Source organism: Drosophila rhopaloa, unplaced genomic scaffold, assembly GCF_018152115.1.
Source record: "Drosophila rhopaloa isolate 14029-0021.01 unplaced genomic scaffold, ASM1815211v1 contig_2, whole genome shotgun sequence".
Classification (NCBI taxonomy): domain Eukaryota; kingdom Metazoa; phylum Arthropoda; class Insecta; order Diptera; family Drosophilidae; genus Drosophila; species Drosophila rhopaloa.
Window position 1 is genome coordinate 7,314,435 of NW_025335083.1, and position 20,052 is coordinate 7,334,486.

At 39.9% G+C, this 20,052-nt stretch overlaps 1 protein-coding gene across 2 annotated transcripts in view; it reads right to left on the reverse strand.

Moving 5' to 3' along the window:
- Window positions 1–1,009: 1,009 nt before the first annotated feature.
- Window positions 1,010–20,052, reverse strand: part of LOC108044482 (E3 ubiquitin-protein ligase TRIM9) — a 95,053-nt gene continuing 76,010 nt past the window's right edge. The window contains exons 2-10 of one of the 2 annotated variants that reach the window (XM_044459864.1): window positions 10,834–10,929; window positions 10,632–10,763; window positions 9,980–10,081; window positions 9,761–9,920; window positions 8,910–8,942; window positions 7,449–7,588; window positions 6,786–6,924; window positions 4,208–4,441; window positions 1,010–2,468 (exon numbers count right to left, since the gene is read on the reverse strand). In XM_044459864.1, the coding sequence (XP_044315799.1) occupies window positions 2,179–2,468; window positions 4,208–4,441; window positions 6,786–6,924; window positions 7,449–7,588; window positions 8,910–8,942; window positions 9,761–9,920; window positions 9,980–10,081; window positions 10,632–10,763; window positions 10,834–10,929 (1,326 nt within the window). In that variant the 3' untranslated portion in view covers window positions 1,010–2,178. The remainder of the gene's footprint in view (window positions 2,469–4,207; window positions 4,442–6,785; window positions 6,925–7,448; window positions 7,589–8,909; window positions 8,943–9,760; window positions 9,921–9,979; window positions 10,082–10,631; window positions 10,764–10,833; window positions 10,930–20,052) is intronic. The other variant, XM_044459865.1, reaches the window with a different exon arrangement.

A 20,052-nucleotide genomic window follows, 5' to 3' on the forward strand; every position in this document is an offset into this window, starting at 1 on the left:
CGAAAACATTTACTCAACACTTAGCAGCTGTTGGTTAGTTTGCGGGGGCAAGTTTTCCCGAGGGGGGGTCGTGGGTTGGAGTTTGGGAAAATGAGGGTACGGTGGTTTGTCGGCAAGTTGTTCTTGTTCGGCGACGTGCGGCGAAAGTTTTTTATGATTTATGAAGCAGGCGACGATGGAGCAGCTGCTGCAAGTCCTGTGTCCCATGTCCTGTCTTCCATCTCTTGTCTCCTGTCGCCTGTCTCCGTGGACGGATGCAAGTGCGGATGCGAATGCGGATGCTGATGCGGATGTGGAGGGGGGCAGCTAAGCGCTTTTCCTTGTCAGTTTCCCAACTGCAACCCGGATATAAAAATTGCACTTTGATGCGTTTCCCTTGCAGAGAACTACAATATATAGTGCCAAACAATGTGGGGCCAAAACAACAAGAGTTTCTTTGGCAGTTTTTTTCCGCGCTGTGCTCATTAAAATATTCGCCTTTGTCAAACACACCAAACAATGGCAGACCCCCCATAAAACATTCTTCAAATGCCGACTCTGGCAGTTGACACATGCTGCTTTCTAAGCAAACGTGGCGCTAAAGTTAAGTGTGTAATTTGTGAAAGTGTGTGGTGTGTGGTGTGTGGTGTGCGGGTGGCTGAATGCCAAAACAGCACAACAGAATTCATATTGTTGGTGACACATTTCCCGCTTCAAATGCTGTCGCCAGCAAAAAAAAAAAAACAACAGCAAAACAGCTAAACTGCAGAACAAACATAGGAATCCGCTCAGAAATTGGCACAATGAACTCCCGCCTTCGTGAGGCTTTTCCACTAATGCCTCGCCAGTGAAAATTCGGGAAAAGCGGGGAAAGTAAAGTTTATGAGTGCAGAAGCACTTTGCGGAGCTCCAATTAAAAATGAAAAGAATAGATGGTTTTTAGGGTAATCCATCTTAACACACGGAATTGTTTCACGTGAATCCATAACAATATTTCCCCAGTCAATTTAAAAACAACTATTCGCTTTAATTTTATTACGCCTTTTTTCATATTTATTTTGTTTCAGTTTTTTTTAAATAAACTCATTTATGTGTGTGCTCGTAGTTGCCCATGCAATTACATTTTTTTTTGCTCTTCGGTTTGTTTGGATTTAATTTTATTACTATTATAAATATTTAAACATGCATAGTACTGGTAATTAACTTTAATTGTTGTTTTCGCTGTAGATAGGCTTAAGTTGAAAAGTATAAATAGTCCGTACATACATTGGAATTTCATTTTATGTATTACACCTTAAATAGAAAAAAACTAGAATAGCCGAATGTTTATTAAAAAAGTACAGTAATATTTACAGGGAACTTAATTATACATTAAATATTAATATTCTGATGCATATTTGATTTTATAAGCGAAACTTTGGGCTTTAAATTGGTTTTTGTGTTTGGGGACATTTATTTATGCAGCTTTCGCGGTGCTCTTAAATGTTAAACGTCGCTAATTTTAGGTAAATTTTGAAAAATTTAGTTGTGTTTTTAGTGATTAGTTTTGCACATTTAAATGAGGCCTTTTAAGTGTTCCTGTTCCGTGGTTTCCTATCGTACTTATAAAAAACATGTTCATTCAGTCTTTAAAATAAAAACTCCCCCAAAACGCTGATTTTGATTTCATTTTAGCCTCAAACAAACGCGATTGCTTTACCCATAAACATTAACCTTAACACACAAACGTGTGATGACATACAGATGCAGATTTTTAGCTACACTAATTGCTAATTGGATTTTACCTTAGTTTTTCATTCGCTTGCGTTTAAATTAGATTTGTTTTTTTGGTGTTCGCGATTTTACTTTTTTGTTGCACGGTGCTTGATTTTTGGCTTTACTTTTGTGTTGAAAAACATTCAGAGCTTTGTTATTATATTTTACATCGAGTTAAATGCCGTTAAATGTATTCAATTATTTTTAATAATTTCTCTCTGATTTGGCGCAGCGTTTTACAAACAGTGCCTAGAACTACGAATAGAGATACGATTAAATGGAGATATGTCGCTGAACCTTTGCCCGAAACTACACGTACACGTATAAATGTAAGCTGTCTGAGTAAACTGTTCGTATTAAGGTAATGCTATATAGACACCGATAACTGCCAAATGTCAAGCTTTATGTACACAATTTGCTACTTGTCACCCGATTCGCTCTTCCCTAGAAGTAGTCCATCTTGGGCGCATCCATAGCCGTGTGCATGGTCAGAGTGACGCCCCTGTTGATGCTCACTGCCGGATAGAAGACTCCGTAGAGATCCCGGAAGGCCACCGATCCCTGCGGCATCTCGTTGACCAGGAAGCTCAGAGTGTGCCTCTCCAGATCCAGCAGCACTCCCACCGTGCTCCCGGTGGTGATTCCGCCCTCAACCCGCCGCTCGTGGACTGAGTTGTGCTGGAACCAGGATCGCTGACGGTCGATGTACATGGCGAATGACTTCTCGTCCTTGCCTGAGGAGGATAATAAACCAAATAATACATTAGTTGTTAAACCAAAAAGGTTTTTTTTTGGGATAAATATTGCAAAGTGCTATTAAGCGAACCATGAACTAAATCACCCTCAAAATAGCTACATTAAATAATCTATAAATATATAAATTTGCATGGCTTTTAATTAGCATTGTCTAAATGTGATACCATATCATTTATTTTGGCTTAACTTTCATTTATCCCAAACAAATTCTCTACTATTTATATTATTAAAATCGTAAGCACTTCTACGCCTAGATCTAAGTATATTTATGTATATAGTGCTTATTAAAAAGTCGTTTGATTGTTTGGAAGTCTATAATATTAAAGAATAATATTGCTTATAAATATTTATAAACTAACTAATAAAATATTATATTTTGTATAAAAATAAACAAAAAAAAACACATTTTTATTAAAATATTTGTATTGGATCTTTCCGAAGAAAATTTTTAGGTAATGCTTACAAATTACTGGAACTTAAAAATGAAAATATCAGGTATATAATGATTAGGTAATTTTTGGCGAGGACCCCTCACTCAAACTAATCGTTAATAAGTCTTAATTCGTCCTTGTATAAATGATTACATTTCTCAAACATGTGTTTCTTTCTTCTCAGATTCTCAATTTGCTTGCTTAGTTTTAATAGTTTGGTTTCACTGACTTCCTGAACTCAGTGTCGTCTTGAAGTTGCGAACTTTAAACTCCGGCTGCAAGATAAGTCCCCCGACTTGCACTATCCATGGCCCGTCAGTTTGCCGTCTGTCGTTCCAGTCCTGCGGAATTATAACTGACAAATGCAGGAGCAACGCGTGTTGCAGGAAGGTGGGCTGTGGGGGTTTTAGAACGCATGAGGGTCGTAAAACAACTTGGCAAACTGCAACTGTTAGTGTCAATGTCAGTCGCTGGGGGCGCCACCTGCTCCGCAGTTTCGCATCGCTTTGCATATGAAAATTTAATTCGGAAACTTGAGTTTTAAGGGAGCATCGGGATGCATTGGTCCGCTGGCGGGCACGTGTTAAATGGCGCGTGAGCAGCTTGGGGAATAAATTGTGTAAGTGAAAAGGATACACAGAGCGAGGTCTTGAAAGTACAAAAAGAACGCGTTGCCCATGCCGCAAATAAACTTTTGCATTTGACAAAAGTTTAAGTGCCGCACTTTTAATTACTTTTGTCTGCAGTTCAAGGCGCCCATTGAAGCGGCCTGCCCACACTCACACTAACACCCATACCAACACCCACACCCACGCAACCACGCACATTTTCAATCAATTTGCTGAGGCATACTTCAAGGCGCCTCCGTTGGGTCCTTTGTTTGTGTTTGTCCCAGTCTGGTAACGAAAGCCCCTCATCCTTCGGCTTCCTTCCGCTCCTCGCACATGCAACAAGAAATGGCAAAAGTTTTCGATACGCCCCCCTACTTGGCACTCGATTTTATTGGCTTCGCACTGCGAGGCGGCAAAATGGCAAAGTTTTAAGTTCCCGAACCCCGAACCCCATACCCCGAATCCCCTCGAGAATCCCTGTCTATTAGCTGCGAACTTTGCACATTCGTATTGGATCTTTTGTCAACGCCAGAATCTATTTGTTGTGCAGATTTTCCACTTCTGGTCCCCATCTTTTTTCGATCAAAGTTTCTATCCTCTGCTTTGAATTGTTAATTGAATTTCAAATGCAACCAGTAACCCACTGAAAGGTGAACGGAGCGGAGTGGTACTCACCCAGCATTTTGTTGCGGGCCACGTCGATGCGGGCCACTCCGAAGGCCGGATCCGTGTCTGCCGTGTAGTTGTCGATGGTGAACTCCCAGTAGTGGACGCCCCGGGAAAAGCCCACGGAGCCGAGGGCCACTCGGTGCTCCCAGCCCTCGACGCTCACGGTGGCGTTGTTTTTGCTGAAGATTAAGCCCGAACCGGCTCCGCCGCTCAGAACGGGATCAAACGTGAACCAGGCCACTGCAAGGGAATAGGGGAAAACATTGCTGATGAATACACTTTCGAAAAGTATACAAATTATTTTAAATCGTATACCAAAATATTCAAAATGTACTTAAAAATAAGTTAAAGTCAAAGATAGGGCCGAATCCCTTAACATTTTTACTTCAGTGGACCAAACGAACCTTAAATTTACTTATGTTTTGTAGTTGCAAAGTAAAATGCAATGTGATATAAATGTGTAACCTTTTTAGTCATTTGCCAATTTCAACTAAATTGTTGTGCTAGAAATAAATCGTGTCTTTTACTCCCAATAAATTAATTTTTATTGTATTTTTTTTTTAATTTTAAAAGTGAAATTTGTGAGTATAAAATTCAATTTGAAAGCCAAACAAGTTACATTACTTTCAATGATATCAATTACTTTATTCTCGTTCCTGGAAGACAATGTTTTCTGAACTTTTTGACACTTATCTTTTCCACTTCAGCTTTAAAGATAGCAACTGATTATAAGAGGCATTATCCCTCACAATTCTCCCAGAGAATTGGTTTTTCCCAGTGCAAGGAGCAGTGGAAAGTGGAAAGTGGAAAGAAAAACAAAGTCTGACTGGTTGCAATTTCCCCCATTGTCAAAGCTCAAGTGGGCAGTGCAATTCGGAGTCCGAGTCCGAGTCCGTTCCTTATAGTTTATGCTGTTATGCCCCGCAAAGTAGGCAACGAGTGGCGGCGAGTCGAGTGCTTTATTAAATTTCCTTTTTTATTGTTGTGGCCGCATTAAGTGGCCAAGGCTAGTCTGGAATCAGCTGGGACCTGCTATGTTATATATATATATATATATAGAGCTATGGCTCCACTTCTCGGTCTGCTGACGATGATGACGTTGCCAGTTTTATTGGCCACCAAAGGCAATTGTGTGGCCAAACAAGCCACAAAGCAAGCATCTGGGCCAGGAGGACTCTGGGTGGCCATTGTTTTGTTTATGTCCGGGATATGACTTTGCGATTAAAACTATGAGGGATTTGAGCCAAGCACTGCAAACCGAGAGCCCTGGTTGCCTGCATTTAATTAGTGGCTATAAACTGTTCCCAGTTTCTTAATTGGATAACTATGGTGAGACGGAGCTAAAATGTTTGCCAAATGATTGCGTCTGGAGTTCGGATTAAGAGTCTATTAAAGTACTCTCAAATCCTTTTTAATTTGCAGTTATTCTAAGTCCAATACACTCTTGAAGGCTTTAGATTATTTTGTAGCATACTACTATATATGTAGCTCATTAAAATTAATTTGTTTCAATGGCTATTCGTGAGTATACTTTCTCACCAACTCTGTAAAATTTTAAATTGTATTGGGTGGTGCTACTGAAATCACTTTGGTTATAAAATCAATTATAAATGTGTCTACAAATATGCAGCAGTTTACGAAAGTCGACATTCTTATTTTCATAGCATATTAGTGATTTTAAAACCCAATAGTCTTCTGAAGCACTTTCATTAAATTGTTTTTAATATTGTGTGGGTTGGCTTAGATATTTATTGTTTAATGCCACCTAACGGTTTTTTAATTGTCTTAAGTAATTGAAACCTTTAACCTATTTTATTTTCCAAGACCATCGCCTTATGGGTTGTTTTTCTTATGTCTTTGAGGTGTCAGAGCTAACCCATTAGAGCACTCCGCCCGCAAACGTCACGAGCCATAACCTGTTAACTGGTTTTTCGTTAATTACTTAGGGACACGCGCTCGGTGTAAACACTTTATAAAATGGCAATTTGCAGTGGGATGCCGATCAGATGGCCTGCTTAAATCGCCTGTAACCCCCGCGAAGACAACCCGCAACGCGCCGAGAAATAATCAATTAAAAGTTGCAAATTAATGGCGACCAACTAATAAAGCGACAGACTCGGGCAGTAAAATGTTTCCTAGAGCGTTCCGGCAATTTTATAAATTAAATAACTTTACGAGGCGTTTCGTTTGTGGTGGGTCCTGCAGGAGAAGTCCTGGAGGAACAGGAGCCGCTGTCAGGTGGCGCATGCATCAATCAAGTGAGAATTGGATTGCAGAAGACATCCTCCTCCTCCACAACTTCTACAGCCACTTCCACTCCCAGTACCGATCCCAATCCCATTTCCATTCACGTTTTCCTGCCCGGCAGGCGTAAAAAGGGGTCAATGGCTGTTTGACATGCAAAGCACGAACGGGAAGCCAGGAGGACTTGAGCGGAGTGGAGTGGGAATGGGGTGGCGCATGACCGAAAAGGATTAAATTATAAAACAGTTGGAAAAGTAGCTCACAAGCAAGCGTTGCACCCAGCCGGAGGAGCTTAATTGAAAAAGCTAGTAGAGCTGGAAATGTGAAAAGCGGGACTCACCTTCGGCAGTCTGCAGTCCAATCAGCTCCGAGTATTCACCCTCTCCGGCGGAATTGAAGGCCTTCACCCGGGCATTGTACATCGAGTTGAAGTGCAGCCCGTCCACGGTGCAAATTGTTTCCTTGCCGCAGTAGACTTCCTGTTTCGGCGATGGGATCGAGATGAAGGGGGCAATCAAATTAAAGTTCTGGGTTAATAAATTGGAAGATGACAGCTATTCAGTCAGCCAATCAGCAGTTGTATAAGGCAACTTGGTAGCTATTCATTGGATGCCTTGGAATTCATTTCGCTTTACTCCTTTACAATTTAAAAACTAATCAAATTAGTATTTTTATACCCATTTAGTCAGTTAAAAAATATTCAAAAATATCAAAAATGGTTTAAGTCAAGGGGCGAAACAATAGTTATTTACCATTTTTATTTTTATACATTCATAATCATTACAAATAAAACTCTATTTACTCTTGCTTATATTTTTAAAGAAATTTTACAAATAAACCAATAGAAGCATGATTAACGGATTTTTTAGTTAGATTCATATTTATAAAACTAACTGAAGAATCCGTTAATTTGAATAATTTTTCCCTGAATTTTGTATTTGCATACTGTGATTTTGCTGGCTTTTCTGATTATTGCGGTCTTGTTCTACTTTGTTTTACTTACCCTAAATTCTCCACCGCTACCATCGTCCAATTCAAGGACATAACCCTCGACAACTGAATGATTTGGTGGCTGCCACGCTACGGTAACAGAATTGTTTTCGGCCGAACAATCCGATGGCAGTATAGTCGGTGTCATGGGTGCTGTTGGGAAAAAAAGGTCTTTTGTATTTATTTTTGCCACAATAAAATTAAGGCCATACTCCAGTGCCAGTGTAGGAAATTAGTAAAAGACCCAAAATAAGTGTTAGTAGACAAAAGAGGTCGTAAGTGTGGTGGTTGTTAAATAAAAGTAAGCCAAATTATCAATATAACTAACTAAGACAAACACCATAACCAATAAAAAAGTTTCAATGTACGAAAGCCCGTGGACAACCAATTGAGGAACAAAAGAGGAATCTGTCAACCTTCAAAGGGACTCATATTCGTTGATGTTTCATTTTTTATTAATTGCCCGGAGGGGGGCCACGCCTACGTGTCGTAAAATCGGGGCATAAAACCAACGCCTGGTAATAAAAATTCATGACACAACACAAATGGCGGGGCTAAGTGAAGCGCCTGAAATTATGCCACAAAATAAACATAAAAATGACGACACTTCTGGCTCCGCTTTTCGGGTTTTCCGCTCCCGAGGGCAGGCATCGAATTAAAAAGGCGCCAAAAGCTGTCAAATGTCACCGAAACAAAAGCCGAGGTACAAAGTAAAAAGTTGAAATCAAGGTGCTCCGGCAATCAGGCTAAAAGTGTAAGGGATAAGCCTAAGCAGCAGGCTTGAAGAGGGTCAATTGCAGGAGAAATAATACCAGAAAAAGGCTAAGGTACGTAAAAATAATAACCATATAAAACGGAAAATGCGAAATAAAAGCTTAAGCATGATATAATGAAGATGGGAAGTGAGGCGGGCGAGAATCAAATGAAGAGCGACAGGCGAAAAGGAAAAAGTAGCGTAAAAAATTATGTCACTTGAAATGACATCGCTGACCACGCCCCCTACGAAGCCGCCGCCCCCCGAGGGTTGACAGGCAGCGGTAAGGCATTTGTGACATTCGCCAGGAACCGGAAGTGAAACCGAAAATATTTGGTCGCATTTTCGGGCATTTTGTTTTATTTTACCCGCTAGTGGCTTAAATGAAAATGAAAAATTATTATGCGTAGGCGGATGCCCGTCAAACGGAAAATAATGGAAAACAAAGGCAGAAGCAATGGCCAAAATCCATGAAAACAAAATGGCCGACGAACCAAGTCGATGTGTGAGTAAGCAAGCATGGCTGTGTGTGTGTGTGAGTGAGTGTGTGTGTATGTGTGATAGTCCGAAAGCACCAAAAAATCATTTTTTGCCCAGAAACAGAGCAAAATGTACGGAATTAAACATCATGAGTTTCTTTTGTGTGTGAAAACATAATTTGAGTATTGGATTTTTCATTTCATATTTTTGCATTCACGTGATTATTGTTGTGTTGCTCACCTGCCGGACATCTCTCGTCTCCATCTTTGACAGCTTTAGATGGTTTGTTTTTATTTTATGGACATATTCATTTAAATGAGAGCAAGCGGCACATTCAAAATGAAAGGAAGATGCAAAAGAAGCACAAAAATGTTAGACATATCAGAGAAGCATACAATTTTAAATCTATTTTAATAGTTATCTCGGTGTCTGTGTGTGGCGAACAAATGTGCACTATCCGATTTCAACACTTTCACTTTAATTGCTGCATATCTATTTTTGGGGCTCCTTCGTCCGAAATTTGTCGAGCGAGTATCGGCTTCTCGTTTCGATTTTTCCCACCACTTCACTAGTTTTAAATTCTCCTGGGAGTTCCCCAAACTATTTTCGAAGCCCCTTCAGTCCCAACTCTTCAACGGCCCTCGATTGAAGGGCTCTTTCCGCTTTTGTTTCGAGGGCAAGTCGAGTGTGGGTTCTGTTTATGTTTATGTTTATGCTCGGGGGGTGGCCCAAAGTCACACCTTTGGCCAAGTGGCAGGGTGTGTGTGTGTGTGTGTTTGTGCGTAATTAGTGACAATATTTATGAGGTGAGTTTGCCTAGCACATACAGTTGGGCTCAATAATTCACCGCTGGTTAGGACACAATAATATTGAACATGTAGCTGAACACTTAATCGGAAATGTTGCCCATTTGAATATTTCATACGTTCTAAGCACATTTATGATCTACGCTCTCTACAATTACTTCTGACATTGTCTTAAGACTTTCTTCTACTATTTAAATTGGAATACTTAGGTCAATGAACATCGCTATTAGTGTAATTAGCAGCAAATATTTCATACAGTCTAAAGTTTAGTGGTGTGCCACTCACCTTTCATCTGGATGAAGTTCAAGTTATCTATGGCACGTGCCAAGGCAGCATCATCGAGGGTCAAATCCACGATGGGCGAAACCCGAGGGGCAGCATTGGTGACCTCCTGGTGCCAGGTCATGTCCGTGTTGGTCACTCGATTAATGAGCATGGAACCCACCTGCACAAATTCAAATAATTTTATATTTACTCTAACCAATTACCAATTACAAAACCCACCTGAAGAAAGGCGGCGCTGTCAGTCTCTTTTAGAGCCTCAATGCAAAACTGAATTAGTCCAGTGGTCTGCTGTAATTTGCCAGTGCAGTTCGACTGTTGATCCTGTGAATACAAAAATCAATAAAATTATGCATACATTTTAAAATAGTATTATTAAATTGTACCATTGCTTTTCTGAAAAAATAAAGCTGTTTTTATAGCCCTCGTAAAACGGTAGAAAAATATAGATAAGCAAAACAAACAAACCAATTATATCAATTTAATTAAATTAATATTAGGCTTAGCCATTTCATTTTCCAAAAACAAATAAAATTGGTCTAAGTATATAAAACCATTCAACAAAAAATTATTTTTTATAAAACTAAAATGCACGAAATTAAAGCACTTATTTACAAATATATAATAAGATGACTTGAGTTGAGTAAATAGTTCACTTATTTTGTTCAGTAAAAAAATGAAAAAAAAATTGGTTTTACACAAAAATAAAATACAAAAATTTAATGCATTTATATAAATAGATAGTAAGATAAAAGATAATAAGATAAAATAAATTGAGCAATGTTTGTTAGTCCATTAAATAGTTCATTACTTGATCATATAAAAACCTGATTTGGTTCAGTAAAAAATAAGTGAAAGAAAGCATGATACCCACCTTCAGTATCCTGATCTTGGTGTCCTTGTCCATGCGAATCGCCTCCAGCAGATACTCGCGTCTGTCGTGGATGGCCTGGATGAGGGCCTCGCATTGGGCATGGACGAGGCGCTCGAACTCCATGCAGGATTCCTGTTTGCAGATGAGTCAGATTTGATGATTTTAGGGGGACTCCGCTTTTTGTTGTCGGGTGCTCACTTACCGTAACTTTGTCGCTCATTCCTTTGAGGCGCTGGATGAACTCGGTCGTCGAACGTGCCTTCTCCGACAATTGTTGCAGATTGTGCGAGAGCTCCGTCTGCAAAATAATAATGCGGACGAAATACAAAAAATGAGTCTCGAGAACAATGACATCAGCGGGAAAATTAAAATGAAAAACAGAGCAGGAATGCAGTGTGCAGTAATAAAATTTTACGGCTTCGGTTACGGGTTCTTTTATGGCAACTTTTAGTCACGCCCGCGGTGACAGCTCGCGTTGGCCATATCAGTGTTTCTTTTTTCATAGTTACACGTCAAAGTCAAGAGCTTTTCCAAAGGGGAAAATTCATTAAAAAACAACGAAGCCAGACCGCAAATAAATCGCTTGAAAAATCATTTAAACAACGCCGAGCTCAGTTGTGTTGGCGAGTAATAATAAATAGCACGCAAGCTTTTCCATTTCCATTTGCCGACATTTGCAAACCTCATTTGTTGAATGTTTTTCGGGAGACAATGTTGATGTTGCGGCATTGGAAACATTTGCACTTGACAGTGACATGACACGCCACGCCACGCCACCCAATGAACAATTCAATTTTCATCAGCGCGCAATTTGTTCAGCAATTAAATTGCTCATACGCCCCCGCGCCCCCACAATTTCAATTCATTAGCATTCGGCCCTCCCCGGGATCTGAATCTTTGTCTAAGCTGCCGTTCCTGCTCCCCATTTTCCCAATCCCCTCCCTTTCTCGCCTTGTTATTGCCCGCAGGACACTTTGGCATGAAACCCTCGCACAATTATTGTCCAGCTGGATGTCGAGGAGCTGGCTCAAGTGTCTGCCAGACGGGCTCTAGAATATAGAAATGGGAATGCTTTTTGGGATGGGGTCCCCCATAATACCCGCCTCGGGCATTTACATGCTTTTCACTTTTCCAGACAAACAGAAAAACAGGGAACAACGTTCCGTTTCTGTTTTTCCCCTTTTTGCGCCTTTGTCAGACACGGCGTATACTCATTACCACTTTCTGCGTTTGTTTTCTGATTATTTTATTCTATTTGCCAGTCGTCGCTCTGCTTTTCTATGCGTTGCTGCTACTGTCTGTCGCCTTTGTTTGCTTATCAAATCAAAATAGCTGCAGGTACCCCATTATGATGGCCTTGCGACCAAGCGGGAAAAGAGTGTTTTGTTTTACTTTCCCGGCTTTATTAGAGCTAGATAAAATTAGTCGTGTCGGGTAAAGGAAACTCCTGAAATATTAAAAGTAAGCCCGGCATCTAAAGGTACATTCTCTAGTTTTGTTTTGCATACAGTTCATCGCAAAAAAAAGAATTTCATAGAACGAATCTAAATATGCATCAAAAAGGTATTTCTTGAAAATCTCTTCCCAAATATTAAGCTGCCCTTCTGCCTATTGAAATCCCTTAAAATTCTTTGGAAATCTAGTTTTTGCCTGGAGCTTTCGCATTCCTCCCATAAACAACCAATTTGAGTGTCTGCTGCCAAGAACGGATTTAAATGCATTTCCACTCATAATTCTCCCAAAGATACTACCCCCAAAATCAGCCCAATTACAAGGAAATATTTTGTAGACAGGCCCTCGTAATGAGTTGGCTCTTCCGGAGCGAAAAGGGCAGCTTATGACGATTACATTCATTAGCTGAATGCCCTCTCCCCAGTTAAGCGCTTCCATTTGCCCAAAAATGAGCAGACAGACAGTGGGACAGATGGCTAAGCGTCGAAAAGTCGGCAAGAGAAAAGCTGCTGAAGGTTGATAGTGCGGGGAAATGGGTTTTCCCGTGGGCAGGGGGAAAGTGCCGGCCAAGAATGCGCAACGCGGGCGGCGAACTGTTGAAATTTAATCCCTCAAGGGTTGCTTCAACGCTTAATGCACAATGCAGATGGAAATGGATGGGGGAAGTGAAAAGGGGAGTGATTTTGAATATGAAATGGACGGACTAAAGCCGGGAGTCTGTTTTGCATTGATAAGCTGCTGCCCGTTCCTGTTGCTCTGCGTCCTTTTGAAAACATTTTCGCAAGCTAGCTTCCTCGTGATTTTTTATGACGCAGCCACATAAAAAATACACCAGGCGAAACTTTTATCGGACAGTAAAAAATAATAATAATAATAATATGACATGTTTATGCTCCACAGACGCAACCTCTTTAAAGTTGCCACGCATGCAAGTCGTGTAAATAATTTAAGAACCCTCTTCTCCAAACCACTGACGTGGCCGTGACACATGTTCCGCGGGGGAGACAAATAAATTATTAAGTTTTTAAGAGACCCGGCCAACGACGGCACTCACTTACATTAATATGATAAACGCTGCAACAATGTGCCTAAAGTGAGCTCCAAATGGGCGGCTTAAAGCGGCAAGTCACTGCCAGATGGGGCAAGAAACGGGAAGCGCGGAAAGTTGAATGAAATTACGCATTAAATTGCTGGCATTACATTCTTAATGGGCTGCAGGAAACATGAGAAGTTACCTTTAAAATATATGTAGGCAACCTGAAAATGTTTTCTATAAATAATATAATATTACTGATATTTACTGACCATTTAAAATGTTATTTTCTTATCCCTTCAAATAAAAATGTCTGAGAGTCATACCATAAAGATTCAAGATTTCGTCATTGCAATGGTAAATTATTTATACAAATTTTTTGAATAAATTAAAACGGGTTATCTGAACATTATTAACGTTTCTCGATTCCCATGATAAGGGATAACATTTAATGCAGTAAATTGCTGTCCTGTAAACCTTCAAATTACCCGTAAGGAAACAGTACAATTTCAGTATAAATTAAGCAATTTTGTAGTTATTTTTAGTTACATTTATGTTGCCATTTTCTTATCGTCCCAAATAAAAGCCAAATGAGTCTGCGTCCCTTACTATAAAGATGCCAGATTCCATCTCCTGCAAATGGCAGCAAGCCAAAGGCTGAACACAAGCGTTGACAACCTTCTAGTTGGCTAACTTCTCCTCACCTAACACACGACATCGCACAATTTGTATAGTTAGCAGGGGAATAGGCTGGCCAGAGCAAAAGATTAAAATCGCAGACTTTGTGGCGACATCGCAGTCGTGAATTCAACAGAATGTTGCTTGGCGCCGGCAGTGGCAACAAGTTGCCAGCTACTGTGCAGCGGGATTACACTATGCAACACGCATTGCATTCATTTTATACCTTAGTACAACATTTTAAGTTAAACTAACAATGTTTGGCAAACATCAAACATTGTAGAATCCACACTTACAAATAGTTCGCAGCTATAAATAGTATTTAAAACAATTTGATAACTAATGTAGTCCAGTGCTTCAACACAAAATTGCCCATAATTCAGTTGCACTAACGACGCAGTTTTCTGCTATAAATAAACGATATTGTGCAGCTCGGATCGTGCCACAGTCTGAGGTTCATTAGGTGCGTGCTTGTTGGCAGGGAATTAGCAGGACAGTTCAGAAATCGGAGTCGCAGGAGTCACTTACTTGAGGTTGTGCAATATTGTGGCAACAATATGGCCATAAAAGGCCATAACATGCTAGACCAGTAAATGCGATGAATTTCCCAAAATAAGTGCTCATCATCAGAGCAGCGAAAACGATGATATACTCGTATGTCATCATATACATATATGGTGTACAATATTTATGGCGGAGCGGAGTGGCAGGGACGTGACAACGACTCAAATATCCGACGAACAGGTGGCCAGGCATTCGGGTTTGAATTATAACGCATTTAAGCCATAAAGCCGCGGATATATGAGATCCGCTTAAGTAGCTCGTGTTGCGGGCACTCTGGACACATGTTCGCCTCTCTTTGAGCCCGATCCGAATATGGTGTTTGGCATTAACGCACATAAATAATATTTACAGCCACTTCGTGTTGCACATGCAACACGTGGCCATGGCAATTGAGTTGTCCGCTCTTCTTGCGGAAAATACAGCCTAAATGGGCAAAAGATTTAGCCACAAAAAATATGGTGTCTTGGCGTCTTACTTTGGGCTTAGCAGGGTGAGACATTGCTTATGAAAATTAATAACTGCACAAATTGTAATAAACATATTTTTTTATTGGAAAATGGCTTTTCTAAGCTTAAAACCTACACCCAGAAAAAAGAGCAGTAAAAAAATAAGACCAAATTTCTTATATTTGTTTCTATTTTTATGAATTGTTATGAATTTAAGACTATTAGTTTATAAACGGGTGTTTATAACTATTTGTCGGTGAAAGAAGTACATTTCATGTCGTATAAGATAGATATGCCAACTGGCTCTTCAAATTATATAAAGTTTAAGGATTAGTGGATTAGCTTTTAATTAGCGGTCATTTATAAAATATTATTATAAAATGAAAATTAAATTATTTGAAAATATGTGCATTTTCTTTAATTATAATCAATTTTAAAGACTTATTTGCAAGAAGCTACAATTTTACTGCCAAATTCTTATATTTGTAAGACACTCTAAGCCAAATAGCTCGGTCATGAATCACCCTAATCGAAACCGTTAAGGTGGAGCAGTGCTGGCCCAATAATTTGACTTGTGCCTTACCTTTTGCCGTCTCAGATTCCCCCTTCACCCACTCACCGCCGCCGCGTTTATCCATTCATAACCACCGCTTTTGCTTCTTGGCTGTGGGTCTTCAAACTGGTGGGGCATGAGTAATGCGTGGCGCATTGCAGCCGCCTTTTGGGGCCCGATAAAAAGCTTAAAATACAACTTACATTCTGACAAGATATGAATTTTAAGCGCGCGTCCCATTGATTTATGTGGCATTCAAAGGAAGCGTCTGACGGAGATGGTTTTTTAAATTGGATTACGAGTCGCTGTCTCCGTCTGCGGAGTCTTCCTTTCTGCCTGGTTTGCATGCCAAGTTGGCGATCAGAAATAAGTCAAGATGACGGCTTATTGAGCTACTGGCTCGTCTAATTAATTAGAGACTCGAGCAAATATAATTTGAAATGGCAAAAGTAAACAAGATTGGAAATCAGCATGAACGTAGACCGACAACGGGAAAGAAAGCAAAACAAAGAGCAAATAAACAAGCGAGGGGGAGTCCCCCGATGTCGATTGATTGTGGCGCCCCCCAGCGGGCAGTAGTGCCATCCGTACAGACATGCAGTCGGAAACCGCAGAATCTAATTTGGAAAACGTATGGAGAGTATGCAGAGCATGTGGAGTCATCTGCTGAAAGAGGGAGATCCACGGACAACAAATTCCCCGGGGGTGTGTGAAACAATATTTGAACTACTCGCTGGGAAATGCAGGGGAATTCGAGGAGGAAAGAGGGGAAAGGGGCTGAATGAATGCGCAACAATCAAAATATTTTCCTGACAAATTTAAAACAACAGAACCATGAAGTGGAACACGTTGCCATCGTTTGGTCAGCAGCCCATTTGCCATTATTGTGAAACAAGTTCAGCACCGGAAAAAAAATTACAATTCCACATTGAAGTAAAAACTATTTGGCATTAATTTTCCAAAGAATTTTCTGTATGGCTGCCAATTGTCTACTTATTTTAAAATGTATCAAATAAATTATAAATTGTTAGTAAATATTTAATTAACATTTTAATATCAATATGTCGTACATACTGTAGTTCATGTTTACACATTATAATTACTGATTTAAGCATTTTTTATAGTTGATGATAAAAAACTTGCAATGACAGAAAAAAGTTATATGAAAGTATTAAACTTTGAATTTGTTTTATGTAATGGTTTAATAAACTTCGAATAAGTTGATTACTCTAAGTCGATTTCAACTAAATCAGACAGTAGGAAACTAAGCGGGTCGGGACCCATGTCAATACTAGCTCTTACGGGATTGGGGGGGTTAGTTGCTGACCCTACTGACTAACACTACATTAAGAATATTTTTAGAGTCCCTAACTGAAACTAAATAACCACACGATCATGGCCGAAATCATTCACAAATGTTGTCTGTGCCGGGGATTGAGGCAACACAACAAACAGTCAAATTTAATCCAAATAATTGAGAGGAATAAGGCAAGTAAACCAGAACGATCGGTGAAGTCTTAGATGGAAATTGACTCACACGAAATCGTTACCCTCCCTGCCAATGTCTTTGCCAATTTTAATATTGTTCCGGCAAGACCCCATATTTTATCAATCACAATATTCACATTCCCAGGTCGCGAAATAAGTTCTCTACTCACTCATAATGTTTTCTTTAAACATGGTTACAAAATTTTATTACTTCAATAATTCCAGTAAGCGAAACAAAACGGACTAACAGTAGCTTCCGGATTAAACTTCATTAGGGCTTATTTTATTATTTTTGTTTTTAACTTTAACTTGTCTAGGTTTTATAATCGTTATTTAAAGGAATCGTTCATATTTATTTCGATGTACAATAATTCATTGGTTTAATTTTTAATTTGGTCGGGTTTTTTCATGATTTTTAACTGAACCGTAAACTAGCTATACTTATGTTTATATTTATTTAAGGAAAATTATTCCTACTCGCGCATAACAACACTCACACTAGCTGAAAAGGGTAGAAAATATACAAAATGCAAAGAAAGAACTCGAAATATTAAAGCTCACAACAATTGGAAGTGATAATCAAAACAAAACATGCAAAATTACTGCTTCTCCACGGCCATATATAGACCGGGCATATGCAGACAGAACTAAAATTTTATAATATTACATTTGGTTGGAATGCACTTACCCCTTTCCAATCCTCGTCGAAGGCCTTCACGATGAACTGGGCTAAGAGCGGTTAAGGCCCATGCGTTTGGGGGGATAATAGTTATGTTAGGTAATAAAATATTAGTTCTGCATGGGGTCTGCTTTCATTTGGTTGTTGTAACTAAATTTCTTCTGGGGTTTTGATCTGCACTTTTGTATACACCCAACTAGTGTAGTGTGTTGTGGCGACTAGCAATCACTTAAACAATTAACTGGCGTTTACAAAGCGCGACATTAGATTTTAGCGATCGGCGATTCTACACTTATGTATATAAAAACAATACTTTTAGAGAGCTTATCTATTTCTAAATGAAGAGCACAATTTCTGGGTTTTGTTTTAGAAAAGCTGGTACACTGGTCTAAGCCGGGAAAACTGGTCTATGCCGGAAAGCTGGTCTAGGCCGGGATTATGTAGTTCGTCAGATGTCGGCGGTTCGTACCACTACCCCTCGTTGAAGCTGGGGGTGCTATATTTGTCCACTAGCACAACTGTACCGCGACGGTAGGCGGAGCAGGGGTGAGGGGTAGGGTAGAGATGTGCCGTTATGTTTTGTCTTAGACACTGGCCGTAAAGTCCAGCCTTTTTTGACGACGATGTTTGCAGGCTTATGTACTCCTATTCTACTGGAGATCGGACAACTGTAACAAAACGGCGTGTTAGGAAAAACCAAGATTTCGATCTGGGCTGAGTTATTATAATTTACCTCGTGACCTTTGGATGAAGTTATGTAACTTTTTGAGCAGCTAATATTGACTTTTGATTTACTCAATACACAACTAGGCGGCGTAGCCAGACCCTATTTAGCCGTGAAAGGCAGCAATCTGTGCGGAATGAAAGTACATTTTAAATCTGGGCGATTGCAACGCCAGCAATTAAATATTTACCGTAACGATTCCACCAAAAAGGAGAACGAAGTTCAATTGGCAAATTAATTGGCTTTGGCAGCGGATGTCTTTGGTTAAGGTGCGATCAAAGTAACTGGCACGTGGATACCATATGCCCAAAGGAACAATATGTTATCTTATCCAATTTTTTTACGTCTGCTCATATGAGGGTTTGAAACGGAAAAGAAACTATAAGGGCCTCGCCTGAACTTGGAAACTTAGTTTTGCGATATTTTGAGATGACACCGATCTGTCAAACTGGACCAGCTGATGGCTATTATCTAAGTATCGGATAGGGCTGGAAGGTGTTTTCGAATATCGTAAGGCGGGTTAGCTATCAGTTTAAATTTTTGGAGACTTATGAATTTGGACGACCATTACACCACAGATAATCTGTCGAGTAACCGCAGACACGATTAGCTGGAATTAGGATCGTATGTCTTTGGCATGATAAGTTCCTATTTCTTTGCCGGCTAAAGTCTCTAATAAATAAAACGCATTACCCAATTTCTTCTTTATTCTGCACTTGGAAAATTGATGACCTAGTTTTTTATTATAATTTTGACTAAAATTACTAAGATGAAAATTGCGCTTAAATACTTCTTGACCTTCTCGATACACAACTGGATTGGCCCGAAGATTGTATTGCTTAACGTTGGTTTCATAGGCTTTACGACTATTCTTTTTTATTTCCTCGCGTAATAAAGCTAATTGGTCAACTCTTTCCAAACGTGTAGATTCTTCTAGCAGCGATAGTCTTTTTAACAAGGTATAATCCGACCCGTGGTTAATCATGTCAAAACCAAATAGAGCTTTATACGGAGAACAACCGATTGACTGATGCAATGCGGAACGAAGCGCTGAAGAAATACTAGTCAAATTTAAATCCCAATCTGTTTGATCTTCGCGGAGATACGAACGTATTGCTGCTAATAACGAGCGATTCACTCTTTCGGCCGCATTACTTTGCGGGGAATAAAGAGCTGTACAGATATGACGAATACCCCATTTGGTCAACATGGCTTCAAATTCCTTGGCTTTGAATTGTGATCCGTTGTCACTGATAATGGTCTCTGGTACTCCGAACTCACAAAAAATACGTTCGCATAGAAAGTTGTTGATTACTACTGTGGTGCTTTTCTTCAGAGGACAGAGCCAGTGATATCTGCTAAAATGGTCTAGAACGATCAGTAACCCAGTGTATCCTCGTTTACTGCGGGGATAAGGACCAAGAATGTCAATGTATAAACGTTGGAATGGTCTCAGTGAAACACTTTGTTCACCCATGGGCGGTCTCAAGGTTTGATTTGGAGCCTTTGTTTGTTTACACATTGCACACTCCCTAACATAGTTGCGAACTTCTTTCGACAACCCAGGCCAGTAGAGATTTCGTCTTAGTCGCTCTATTGTTTTGTGTATACCACCATGAGCAGAAACGACGCTATCATGTGCCTGCCAAATCGCTGCTGCCCGAAGCTTTTCTGGAACCCAAAGTTTCCAGCTGTCGGCTTCTTGCTCAGTATTCCCTGATGGGTGCTCAGTCCGTATGTAAACATATTTCCCATGCACACGTAAGTCTGGAAATTTGTCTACATTTTCTTCTATTCGCATTCG